Source organism: Pristiophorus japonicus, chromosome 13, assembly GCF_044704955.1.
Source record: "Pristiophorus japonicus isolate sPriJap1 chromosome 13, sPriJap1.hap1, whole genome shotgun sequence".
Lineage (NCBI taxonomy): Eukaryota > Metazoa > Chordata > Chondrichthyes > Pristiophoridae > Pristiophorus > Pristiophorus japonicus.
The window spans coordinates 67966046-67979500 of record NC_091989.1 but is presented as its reverse complement, the minus strand read 5'-3'; the positions used below and the strand labels follow the sequence as shown (position 1 = coordinate 67979500).

At 44.4% G+C, this 13455-nt stretch overlaps 1 protein-coding gene across 1 annotated transcript in view; it reads left to right on the top strand.

Moving 5' to 3' along the window:
- Window positions 1-13156, top strand: part of st8sia1 (ST8 alpha-N-acetyl-neuraminide alpha-2,8-sialyltransferase 1) — a 93908-nt gene extending 80752 nt beyond the window's left edge. The window contains exons 4-5 of the mRNA XM_070897602.1: window positions 4205-4297; window positions 10423-13156. Coding sequence (XP_070753703.1) covers window positions 4205-4297; window positions 10423-10897 — 568 coding nt within the window. The 3' untranslated portion in view covers window positions 10898-13156. The remainder of the gene's footprint in view (window positions 1-4204; window positions 4298-10422) is intronic.
- The last annotated feature ends 299 nt before the right edge of the window (window positions 13157-13455 follow it).

The window sequence follows — 13455 nt, the reverse complement described above, 5'->3', positions numbered from 1 at the left end:
TACATAAAGCTCTGGTCAGACCCCATGTGGAGCGCTGCGTTCAGTTCTGGATATATTGGCCTTGGAGGGAGTGCAGAGCAGATTCACTCGAGGTCTAAAAGAGTTAAATTATGAGCACAGGTTGCATAGACTAGCCTTGTATTCCCTTGAATATAGAAACATAGAAAAAGGTGCAGGAGTAGGCCATTTGGCTCTTCGAGCCTGCACCACCATTCAGTAAGATCATGGCTGATCATTGATTGATGGGTGATCTAATTAAGGTGTTTAAGATGATGGCCCAGAAATCCCGGGTCTGTACGGAGTGTGTACAGACCCGGGAAGGCATCGGAAAAGCCGGTTTTCAGCGCATCCGCATTGTGCGCTGAAAACCGGCTTTTCCGATCTGTCGAGCTCCAGCTGGACAGATCCTCCGCTTCTCGGGAGCGAGGATATTTGCACGGGCAAGATTGCGGGATTTACCCATATCCTGCACGGCGAATGTCCTCAAAACTCTTGTGCCTGATAAAAGCCGGCGCATAGCCTACTTTTACAGGCGTAAGAGTTTTAAAACACACTTAAACCATAAAAAATAAAATTTTAAAAACACATTTTATTTTTTAAAACCCTGCCCACTACGTTAAATTTACTTAAAACCAGCACAGCACTGGAGTGTCAGCCTAGATTTTTGTGCTCACGTCTCTGGAGTGGGTGTGTGATAGGGGAAATAATGGGCCATAAATTGCTGCCTCTCCGCTTGTGTACGATGTGCACACGTGCCCAAAGAAACCCCGCAAGTTCAGGGTTTAGACGTGCACCGCACATGCGCCTAAATCCAGCACTTGCGATCTGTCAACATTTCTTTTGATAGATCGTATGAATGCAACAGTAAAGGGCTTCCGCGGGCAGAGGGTTGGGCTAATTGCCCATTCCTGCCCAGCGAACATCCTTAAAAGTCTTAGGCCAAGTAAAAGCAGGCATAAGGCCTGCTTTTATCAGGGTAAGAGTTTTAAAAGGTAGTAAAAATAAATTTTATGACATTTTTATATTAAAAATCTTGTCCATTAAGGTAAGTTTATTTTTAACACTATTAAAACATACCCCAAAAAATTCAAAACAATACAATGTTTTCTAAAACATTTCAATGTTTTCTAAAACATTTAATTTAATTCAAGTCTATTAATTTTAAATAAGTGAGATGTTTTTTTAATTTATGTATTGAGTTTTCTTTGTTTTTGGGGGTATTCCCATTCATAGTAATGGGAGCTCCGTACTTTCAATGAGAAAATACTTCATTGTGATTGGTGGTCTGTCCAGGTGATCCCAGGATGCGCTGATGCTCCAAAGATACGTGGGCCTCTGTGCTGGCCTCGGAACGCAACTGTTCATTCCTCCGGGACCACCGGGTATTTTTGTAATTTTTTTGTGGTCGCGGGTGTCCGCCTGCGGGGAAGCCTCCGACCGCAATTTCTGGGCCATTATGGGAAGTAATGGGCTGGAAATCGACCCGGGGAGGCATCGCAAAAGCTAGTTTTCTGCGCACAACACGCATGCGCTGATAACCGACTTTTCCGATCTGTCAAGCTGGAGTTTGACCAATCCTCCGTATCTCGGGAACGAGCGAGGACATCTGCAAGGGCAAGATTGCGGGATTAATCCATATCTTGCCCAGCAAATGTCCTCAAAACTCCTGCGCCTGATAAAAACAGGTGCATGGCCTACTTTTACAGGCCTAAGGGTTTTAAAACACACTTAAAACATAAACAATAAATGTTAAAAAACACATTTTATTTTTTAAAACCTTTCCCACTACATTAAATTTATTTTCAAGCATAATTTCAAAACTTTTTCAAAAATCAGAATTTTTTTTTAAATAATACATAAATAACTAATTTAAACTAATGTTAAATATGTAGTGTATTTTTTCTATTTTTTATTAGTGTTTTGGGTGTTGGGGAGAGGTTCTCAATAATGGGAACTCCAACTTACGGAGTCCCCATTATTATGAATGAGAACATACTTTACCGGATTGGCTGCCCAGAGCCATGTGACTGCAGCTCCAGCCCTGCGCACGTCCCGACATGCACGCACTGCGACACGCATCAGTGGAGGCCTCAGGACCGGGAACTCGCGTGGGCGCAGCAGGAACAGTTAAGTGTGCTTTTTTGTAGAATCCAGTTGAACGCCCGCGGGAAGGAGAAACCAGGATTTCTGGGCCAATATGTATAAGTGGCACTTACAGGAAATGTTACGCAGAAGACGCTTAATATATTACAGATATTGTGGTTTCTTGTCCATCGAGCTCAGACACTTTAAGATATGTAGAGGTAGAAATTGGTATGTGTTGCCACCGTTTTAATGAGGTAGGGTGGGAGTTAAACAAACTAATGTAGCATTGGGCCAGCCTGGGCAGGCCTCAGTCTTCTAAACTTTTGGGGGGCCTTTTTCTAGGGGTCTCGGGGAAACGCGCATTCAGAAATTAGACGCCGATGAGCGGGACAGGCGTCTGGCCTACCCCACTCAGCATTCTTCAGCCCCCACAACTAGCGACAAAAGTTAAGCTAAAATAAAAACAGAAAATGCTAGAAGTCTTAGCAGGTCAGGCAGCATCTGTGGAGAGAGAAACAGAGTTAACGTCTCAGGTCGATGACCCTTCGTCAGAACTGGCGAATGTTCGAAATGAACAGATCTTGAGCACTGAGCAAACAAAAAGGAAGAAAAAGATTGGTCTGGATAGGGTCTTTTCTAACTTCTGCCATTACCATCTCAAGTCGGCCCATCATCCCTTTGTCTCTCTAATCTCTCCTGTCTTCCACCCTATCACAGACCTTCCCTTTTGTTCTATCCTCCCCTCCCCCTTTCAGTGCTTTTTAAGAATCTGTTCATCTCGAACACTCTCCAGTTCTAACGAAGGGTCACAGACCTGAAACATTAACTCTGTTTCTCTCCACAGACGCTGCCTGACCTGCTGAGATTTCCAGCATTTTCCGTTTTTATTTCAGGTTCCAGCATCCGCAGTATTTTGCTTTTGTATTAAAGTTAAGCTAAATGTCGTTTTCTTTTTTTTTTAAAACTTTCCTGTGAAGCCAGGAGGAGCAGGAATGGTGTTTTATAATCTGCACGGGAGAGTGTGAGCAGCTGGGAAACAAACTGCAGAAAGCTTGGAAAAATTTCCGATTCATTTTTGACTTCTGGGCGAAGAGCATGGGAGGGGGATAAAGTGGTGTGTTGTGGGGGCAGAAAGAGAAAGAGAGAAAAAAATCGACTTTCGGGAGAGAGGTACAAAGTCCTGGAGCAGAGAGAATGTGAAGTCGCTGTTATTTTATTTCACTTTATTCCATCTCGAAGCCTGCTCCAATCACCCCACCGCTCCCCGTTGCCCTGCACTGGACCTTCCTGAGGCCCATTGCCAGTGAGGTAGGTGCCCACCTTTGATATCTTCAATCAAGAGAGCTGCCTGTGCAGGCACGACCAACGCTATGTGCACATCAGGCCCGAGGACTGAATTCCAACAAAATTCCGGGTCTTTTGGTGTGGGCACAGTGCCGAAGCTAGGCCTGAGAAACAGGCCCTGACCCGTGTTCGCCCCCCTTGAGTTTTAACAAAGCAAAGATAGATTCCATCTTTCTTGCAGGTGTCATCACCATCGGCGGTCCCTCGTATCGAGGATGACTTGCTTCCACGCCAAAAAGGGATGAGTTCACAGGTGTTTCAATGAAGGACCTAATATTCCAGGTCCCTGAAGGGTGGAAGATGCCTGTGCGTGGATTTTTTTTAACGTGTGGTGGCCGTTGCACACCAGCCACCACACGGGCTTGACCGAGTTAGGTCTTGGTCCAGTGGCAAGGATTACCCAGGATGACTGGAGACCAGCTCTGTTGCACGGACCTAGTGCGCACACATATTGCAGTGTGGGCTGGCCCGTGCTGCCCCTGGGCCCTCTGAATTAGCACTGAATTGGTACCCAAGAAATTCAAGGCACAAACATGAAACAAAATGATAACCACAGTACAACCAGACTCTTTCAACCAAAGGGTAGTCACAAATGCTTCTGTGAAACCAAAAATCAAAACATAAGAAATAGGAGCAGGAGTAGGCCATTTGGCCCCTCGAGCCTGCTCTGCCATTCAATAAGATCATGGCTGATCTGATCTTGCTACAGGTGTGGACAAGTAAAGACGGTGCCAGTTCTGAATTATAAACAGACATGTTACTTTTCTCTTTGCAGCTGTAACCTTCCTCCTCTATCCAACGAGTATACCAAGGACGCTGGGCACAGGACACACCTGGTGACTGCCAACCCAAGCATCATCGAGAAACGGTGAGCTGCAATAGTCTGTGCGGGCTCAAATCAGAAATTCGGATTGGAGGCAGAATCTTGTTAGTTTGGTCGTCACGTTTCCCCTCCCTGCACTGTAATACACCAAGTCGTTCTATCGTCTGGCTCACCTTCGATAGGATAACATCAATATTTGCACTAAGGAGGGCAAGGAAAAGCACAGCAGAGCTGGTGGACTGTGCCTTTAAATCTGACCTATACAGTGAGCAGAAATGGGGGCAGCAGCTATAAAAGTGCCGCGTTTTAATTATGAATCATCATGCCGGTCGCAACCAATTCCGAACATTAAGTGATAACACCTCTAGCAGTTCAATGAGAGAAAGAGGTAAAATGCTGTAATGGAGATTGATAAAATTATCCATTGTACGTACATGATCTCTGAGGGCTGTTCCTTTCAGCAGGATAGTGTTTAACCTCTTCACGTGTTGTAGAATGATGCCTATTAGTGTCAGCTGTGGCTCAGTGGGTAGCACACTTGCTTCTGTGCCAGTAGGTTGTGGGTTCATATCCTGCTCCAGGAACTTGAGCACATGAATCTAGGCTTGCACTGCTGAGGGAGTGCTGTAGTGTCAGAGGTATATGTCTTTTGGATGATGCCCTGTCTGCTCTCTCAGGTGAACATAAAAGATCCCATGGCACCATTTTGAAGAAGAGCAGGGGAGTTATTGCTGGTGTTCTAGCCAATAGATTATCTGGTCATTATCACATTGATGTTTGTGGGAGTTTGCTGTGCGCTAGTTGGCTGTCACCTTTCCCACATTGCAACAGTGACTACACGCCAAAAGTACTTCATTGGCTAGGAAGTGCTGAAGCTGTTAAAGGCAAGTTCCTTCTCTTGTTTCTTACCCTGCCGCAAATTGGGTGGGATAGTGGTGGAAATAGTGGGGAAACGGGGCTGGTGAAGCCTACAGATGCCTCTCTGCCCTGACCTGAATTTCATTCCCTCCGCTGGGATTTAAGTACAACGATGAGAATTTTAAATTGGAGACATGGAGTGCTAGTCTCAAAAGTGAGAAAAATATAAACCTATATAAACAAAAATGTGAGTTTGAATTCCAGGCCCGATCTGATCCAGCTGCTGTTCGCTAATAGGTGAGATTTAGAACGATTATCACAACACTGATAGAAGTGCAAAAGCAAAATACTGAGGGTGCTGCAAACGAAAATAAAAACAGAAAATGCTGGGAATTTCAGCGGGTCAGGCAGCATCTGTGGAGGGAAACGTTTCAGGTCAATGGCCCTTCGTCAGAACTGGAAAAAGTTTGAAATTAACAGATTCTTAAAGAAGTGCAAGAGGCAGTAAAAGGGGGAGGGGAGGAAAGAACAAAAGGGAAGGTCTGTGATCGGGTGGAAGGCAGGAGAGATTTGAGAGACAAAAGGGACGATGGGCCAAACTGAGATGGTAATGGCAGAAGTTAGGAAACAAAAGACGAGTCTAGAAATGAGCAGTACAAAGAGAGTATTCAGCATCACCGCATGGGTATAGCGATTGCTGTCAGCTCCCTCTCAGCTCAGCGGGTGTAGGGAGGGTAAGGGCGGTAGGAGAAGCTGCCCATGACAGGATCTGCACTGTACCACAGTCAGCGAGCTGGAGATGTCAGACGAGCTGCACTTGATGTGGCTCTGGTTGTTGAGTCAGGTGCCCATGAATCCCTACAGAGCCAGTCACTCCCTACGCTATATTACCAGTAACCATGAAGCCCATCATTGCCCCCCTCCAGCCTTCATGTTACAGACACCTTCCAGGCACCCACAAGGTACATCACTGTTGCTGTTGCATTAAGCAGATAAGCTACCACTGAGCTACAATAATGTGTGATAAAGAAAAGAAAGAAAGACTTGCATTTATATAGTGCCTTTCACGACCACTGGACATCTCAAAGTGCTTTACAGCCAATGAAGTACTTTTGGAGTGTAGTCACTGTTGTAATGTAGGAAATGCAGCAGCCAATTTGCGCACAGCAAGGTCCCACAAACAGCAATGTGATAATGACCAGATAATTGTTTTTTTTTGTTATGTTGATTGAGGGATAAATATTGGCCAGGACACCGTGGATAACTCCCCTGCTCTTCTTCGAAATAGTGTCATGGAATCTTTTACGTCCACTTGAGGGAGCAGACGGGACCTCAGTTTAACGTCTCCTCCAAAAGACAGCACCTCCGACAGTGCAGCATTCCCTCAGTGCTGCACTGGAGTGTCAGCCTTTGTGCTTAAGCTCCTGAAGCAAAGCTTGAACCCACAACCTTCAGAATTACAAGGCAAGTGTGCTACCCACTGAGCCTCGGCTGACTCACAGCTCAGGCTGGTTGTTCAGCTGTGCCAGATGGAATGAAATTCCGGCCTCCGTTACTTTGCCAACACTTCACTCACGACGTTTTTCAAATGGCTTTTCACTTCGAGGCTATTTTGCGATGAACTAATGGCCACCGGTTCCGGTAACTTTGTCGGGATAGTTTCCCACTTTGCCCTTGTCCACTAAGAGCACCTCTAAACTTTCCACACAAGCTGCCGCCGGGCACCGTCGGGAATTACCCCTCACATCCCGATGTGGTGGCCGTTGCTAATGGACAAACACCTGAATTCTTTGAGCAAGCTTCTGCTCACCTCTCCTAATGTCTCCTTCTTTAGCTCGGTGTCAATGTTTGTACGGTAACCGTCCTGTGAAGCTCCTTGAGATGTTGTATTACTACAACAATAACGATAACTTTGTATTTATATAGCGCTTTTAACATCCCAAGGGGCTTCACAGGAGTATTAAGCGATAAAAATTTGACACCGAGCCACATAAGTAGAAATTGGTGCAGGTGACCAAAAGCTTAGTCAAAGAGGTAGGTTTTAAGGAGCGTCTTGAAGGAGGAAAGAGAGGTAGAGAGGCGGAGAGGTTTAGGGAGGGAGTTCCAGAGCTTAGGGCCCAGGCAACAGAAGGCACGGCCACCCATGGTTGAGTGATTATAATTAGGGATGCTACATTAAAGATGCTATATAAATAGGGGTATGGTGTTGTAGTGGACTTGTAATTCAAATAATGTGAATTCAAATCACAACCATGACAGTTTGAAAAAGCTGGTATCAATAAAAGTGATCATGAAGCTGTTGGGTTGTTGTAAACACCCAACTTGTTCACTAATATCCTGTAGGGAAGGAACCCTGCTGTCCTTACCCGGTCTGGTCTATAAATGACTCCAGTCCCACACCAATGTGGCTGACTCTGAAGTGGCCTATCATGGGATGGGCAATAAATGCTGGCCTTGCCATTGTAACATATGCACCTGTGAATATGTTTACAGGTTTGAAGGGCTTTGCCAGTCATGTGATGTTCACAAGACTCAATAAAACCCCAACTAGTTGGGTCTAGCTCATCCACGATGAGGTCTGCAGTTGTGAGCCCGGTGGATGAACTGGTACTGTGTAGTATGATTGTTAAACCTTTGTTCATAAACCAACTACTTCTTAATAGCAATATGTTGCTATGAATTCTTAAGCAAAGAACCCATGAAGCAAATACATTACAGCCATCAATGCCCATATCCTGAGAATGAATATGGAAATGAATAAATGCGAGTCCGTGAGCCTGTCCAGCCATCACACGGGAAAAATACTACAAATACAATGCTCACCAACACAGCAGGATGATATTAAATGCATGAACACCACTTCTCGGCTAACCCTCTCGGTCTCTAATCCCCAGCAGTTCACACAGACAGCCATTCTTTGTCCCGCACCTCACTTTGTTTTGTGTGTGTGTGTCCATTTCAGTGACTTGAGAATTGAAAAGTTCATTCGATGCTAATTAACATTTCAGTCAGACAATGAAAGTCTGTAGAGGGATACTCATTGTCACTGACTGACTCTCTCGACTGCTTGTCAGCAAAATAAAGAAGTGCCATTGAAGAATTAGTCTCCCTAAATTCCAAATTTTTAAAAATGTTGTCTTGATTGAATGTTAAGGTATTTGGAGGGATTAACTGAACCCATTAGTAATGCTTGACCTACCATCTCCATCTCATAACTCTCTGCAGCGACAGGATCACCACGGCAGCCATCTCAGCCAATGGATATTGTTGCGATTGCAAGTAAAATGCTACTTTAAAAAAAACACAATGGATGGGGGTGTGTCTGGGCTATTAGGAATGTTCCTTTCCTCTATATCCAGTCACTACCCTCTCATCACTCCCCGAGGACCTGAGACAGCCTGACGTTGACAAGAATGCCTCTCAGAGCAGATACGATAGGCTGATTATCCGGCCTTCATGCCCTCAAATGACCTCCACACGCAACCTGGGGACAGAATTGCCGCAAACTATGTTACATCATAGCCTGCACCAAAATCCTACCTTTCTAAATTTCAGAGCCAATTTAACAAAACTCCCTCTGGGTAAAGAGACTTTTGCCTGATATCTAATTTAATCTGCATATTCCAGAATATAAATGTATATTATTTCACTGAAATACCACTGGTAAGAAACAACCCGTGTCCATATCGCCCATTAACATGTCCTCAGGGAGTTCCAAAACACACTGCAACCAATCTCTTCATCTTTCAAGTGCAGTCATTGTTGCAATGTAGGCAAAATGGTTTAAGTACATTAGCGCTGTAGGGGACAGGATGTTTTTTAGACAGTTAACAGGTGGTGGGTGATGTTATTCTGGGTATTGGAGCATTTGCCTCTCACTTCCCCTTCCCCTTCCCTCCTTGAACTTTGAGAAAGAAAGTCTTGGATTTATATAGCGCCTTTCACAACCATCAGGCGTCTCAAAGCGCTTTACAGCCAATGAAGTACTTTTGGAGTGTAGTCACTGTTGTAATGTAGGAAACACAGCAGCCAATTTGCGCATAGCAAGCTCCCACAAAAGGCAATGTGATAATGACCAGATAACCTGTTTTTTTGTTCTGTTGATTTGAGGGATAAATATTGACCAGGACACCAGGGATAACTCCCCTGCTCTTTTTTGAAATAGTGCTCAAGGATCTTTTACATCCACTTGAAAGGGCAGAAAGGGCCTCGGTTTAACAAAGATGACACCTCCGACAGTGCAGCACTCCCTCAGCACTGCGCAGGAGCATCAGCCTAGATTTTCTTTGTGCTCTAGTTCCTGGAGTGGGACTTGAACCCACAACCCTCTGACTCAGAAATGAGAGTGCTACCCACTGAGCCACAGCTGACACCTCCATGTTACAGCTTTACATAGATTAACATAGATTAACCATGGAGCCACACCCGACGGGAGAATCGATGAGACAGTCAAACACGGAAGTCCGATTTGCAGCCTTCCAAATGTTCCAGCCATCGAGATAAGTAATGGGAAAATGGGGAGGTTTATAAATGAGGTACCTTGACATTTAAAACCGCTTGTCCAACTGGCCCTCTCTTCGAGTGAGACTTCGTGCCGGGGGCACTAACTTGTAAAGTTCGCCTCAACCCTTAGTCTTAGAAGAGGACTCCTTACTAAAGCAATGGGAAGAGCTCATTTTCTACACTAACCAACCTTCAGGCCTGGTTGGGCTGTGATGACTTAAAGGTAAATCTTCCTCCTTGGCACTCCCGGCATGGGATCGCACATACCGGAAGTACATATTGGGGAAATCGGGCATCCCTGTTGGATGGAAGATTATGCGCTGCAGGTGTGCCCTTTCCCGACATGGCACATAGTGTTTCCCACCCGCACGGTTTTGTGATACGGTGCCATGGTGGACATTTTATGCTGTAGTGCCAAGTAGTCCCAAATGATAGACAATCTTGTACTGTGGACTCACACCCACTAGGACTTGGGGTTGTCCAACTCATTTTCATGTGGGACTTTGCAGTTCGAGAATGAGATCAAAAATCTTCATCCTATTAACGTGCTAAAGTGGGTCCCAGAGGGGAAAGGGCAGTTTGCTACTCCATTACATCCAAGGCCTGTTTCAACCTTTCAGTGAACCATAAATTGTCTGGAAACAGTAAAGGTGGACAACCCATGATGGTATAAATATATTTTCTATAAAAAGTTAAATTGTTAGTGCCATTCATTGCCACTTGTAATATTTATGCATTGATAGAAGTTCTCTCATCATCAGTTAAGAATTAGTAGTGGAAGATTCAATATTTCTTTCATTTTCTTTCAGATTTCAGAACCTTCTATGGTCGAGGAAATCCTTTGTGGAGAGTATGAAGGTGTATGGGCGTAGCTACGTTTACATGCCTGCCTTTTCTATGAAGACGGGGACAGATCCTTCCTTCCGCACGTACTACACGTTATCTGACTTCAGTGCCAACCAAACAATACTCTTCGCCAATCCAGATTTCCTGCGCAACGTTGAGAAGTTCTGGAAGAGCAAGGGAATCCATGCCAAACGCCTGTCCACGGGCCTGTTCCTGGTCAGTGTTGCTTTGGGCCTCTGCGAAGATGTGACCCTCTATGGATTTTGGCCATTTTCAACCGATCTGCAAGGAAGGATGATTAGCCACCACTACTATGACAACGTGATGCCATATTCAGGCTACCATGCCATGCCGGAGGAGTTTCTCCAACTCTGGCTCTTGCATAAGAGTGGCATTTTAAAGATGCAGATCGGCAAATGTGAGGAGAACCTGAAGTAGTCTTTATTCCAGAAGAATGGAGATGGATAATGTACAGGTTTCTAATGTATCCCTTGGGGGAAAATCCAGCAACTTGCACAGACAAGACACTTGCATTTTAGTATTGAATACTTTCCTCAGAAAAAAAAGAGTTCAAAACCAGAACATTCTCTCTTCATTGCCATAAACTGCGAACGCATTTACTGGAACACGTGACAGAGAGACCCTGATCCCCATTGGCTTGTACTTCCAACACTTGACCTGCACTCTGCATGGAATATCATGTCGAAAGGAGTATTGAGGGGCTGAATCAATGTGTACCTTTAATGGACACACCTATAGTTAATGAATGTGTCGACGGCCAGAAGCCCAGGTTTCTAAAAGGTTGCTTGTAAATATTGTCTTCAGTTGCTGTTGAACGATTCCCAGAGGAACAAGGAAGCAGTTGGTATAAATATCGCCATTTTTGTTCTAGGATTTGTCTATCGGTTATATAGGATCCAGACGAGTAGATCTCTGGTCTGCTCCATAAAGGTGCACACATTAAACAAATTCATATGAGTTATTTTACTCATCTTGGTTTTGTTCTTAGGATTCTTTTCGTGAGCATTTCAATCAGTGTGAAGGAATTAGCTTTGTACTTTTTAAAGAAAGTGGTAAACCAGCATAAGCAAGTCAATCGCAATCAGTTTTTTGCCTTAACTTTGCAGTTACACAATAGGCTTCCACCCTTTGTGTTGGTCTCAGAACTTTGTTGTGTCTTTTTGTTCGGTTTTCATTTTTGTTCCTGTCCAATATGCTGTGGTCAAAAAAAATACCAGTTGGAATATCTGATTAGTTCTCATACTGTGGGCAATCTATTGAATGCCCAACAATGGAGGACAATCCAATTGGAGTAATAACTTACACATAACTGACAGCAGTTGAATGCAATCGTTTACTTTATAAACTAAACATCGCAGCCAGTCTTCGTAGTGTTATATATCCTTGGGCTTGGAACTTTAAAAGGAACATCTTTGTTGCACCTGTCTCGTGCGTAGAATAGGCAAGGCTGCAGTCCTGGCATGGGGACTTGCTAGACGGGAATTCAGCCGGAGACGGGACTGGTGAGGGCAATACCGTGATTCCCCACATCCACGTAACGAGAGCCATGTTGGGAGTGAACCGTGCAAGGTTTACTCCTTACATGTCGCAATAGTACCACTGACATTTTCAGCAAATCGTATTTCAGGCCAAGGATGTAGCCTTTTGTTTCCTATCATATGACAGATCTGTAAGAGTGACCTTTTTGGCTTTCCTGTTTTGTTCCTGTGTGAGTCTTGCCTTTTGCTTTCCGACCAGTTATCTTTGGTTAAGAGAGATTTTTGGGGTGGAATGCCAGAGATGGGAGATGTCTGGTGTCAATTATTTTTAACGTGTTTTCTGACTCAGGTTTAAAGCTATTTCCAATACATTACTCCTTCAGTACCGAATTTTCTTGTGACAATATTTTAGTGATAGATTGCCATATTATTTAAAGCGAATCCATGCCAAGTCCTGGGGAAAAAAGAACTGCTGGAAGCATTTGTTCTAGCTGGTAAAACTAATTGGGGCGTATTTCCTGAGTTTCTATGTCAGCGTTGTAACAGCCAACTCTTTGGCTGCTTTCTAGCGAGCTAGCCAAGTTTGGGACACTGAAGCTAGGTGTGACAAATACTTCTGCATGGATACTTTTCTGAAGAATTCTCGATTTTAAGAAACAGGTTTTGAATCTGCAAAATTTGTTACAGTTTTGTACGTTAGTGAGGGAATTAAGGTGGCCCGAATGACTGAGTGCACTTGTCATATAACCTGAGCCCTGGGCTCCCACTGCAATCCGCCCACTTAGTCCGGTGTGTTGGGTAGCTCTTGGTGTCATTGCCGCGTTTTCAATCGAAGGGGGGACCTTCGACTTGAATTGCAAAATGGAAGGGATTGTATACTGTTTGACTTTTAAATTCACTTAGGCACAAGTTTCAATCCCAGGAGTTGGTCAAGAGTGCGGGATTTTTAACCCAGAGGCCTGCTGCTTTGCCATCCCCACTCTAAATGACATTGTTTGGCTTTATTCGGTGAGTGGCAGTCAGAGCCATTGGATTGTCCATCAGCAGAATGCTCCACTTCCAGGGCAAAGGTCAACCTCATTCTATGAAAGCACACTTCCTGTATGCTAATCGTGAAGCAAGAATTGATAAGTGATTGAAAGTAAGTTGATGATCCAGCCATGGCTTAGTCTGGCAGAGTGGGGGGTGGGGTGGGGGAACCTAAAAAAAAGAGCCTCCATATTAAATTAAAAATGGGCAAAGTCAAATGAGGCCAAAATGTTTAAAGACCTGCCAGTGCATATTGTAAACCCACCTGGGTGGATATAATAGTGTTACCACAGATTGTAAATGTTAAATGGGTATCCTTGGATGTGTCGTCTATGAATTGCTGTAGCAAACTCTCATAGATTTATCCTGTCAAAAATTTCATCCTTACAGGCGTTAGATATAGGTCTTGTAGAACACTAGTGGAAAAATTGCATATCCTGTAGGGTTTCGCTGGTAAAACAGGGTCAT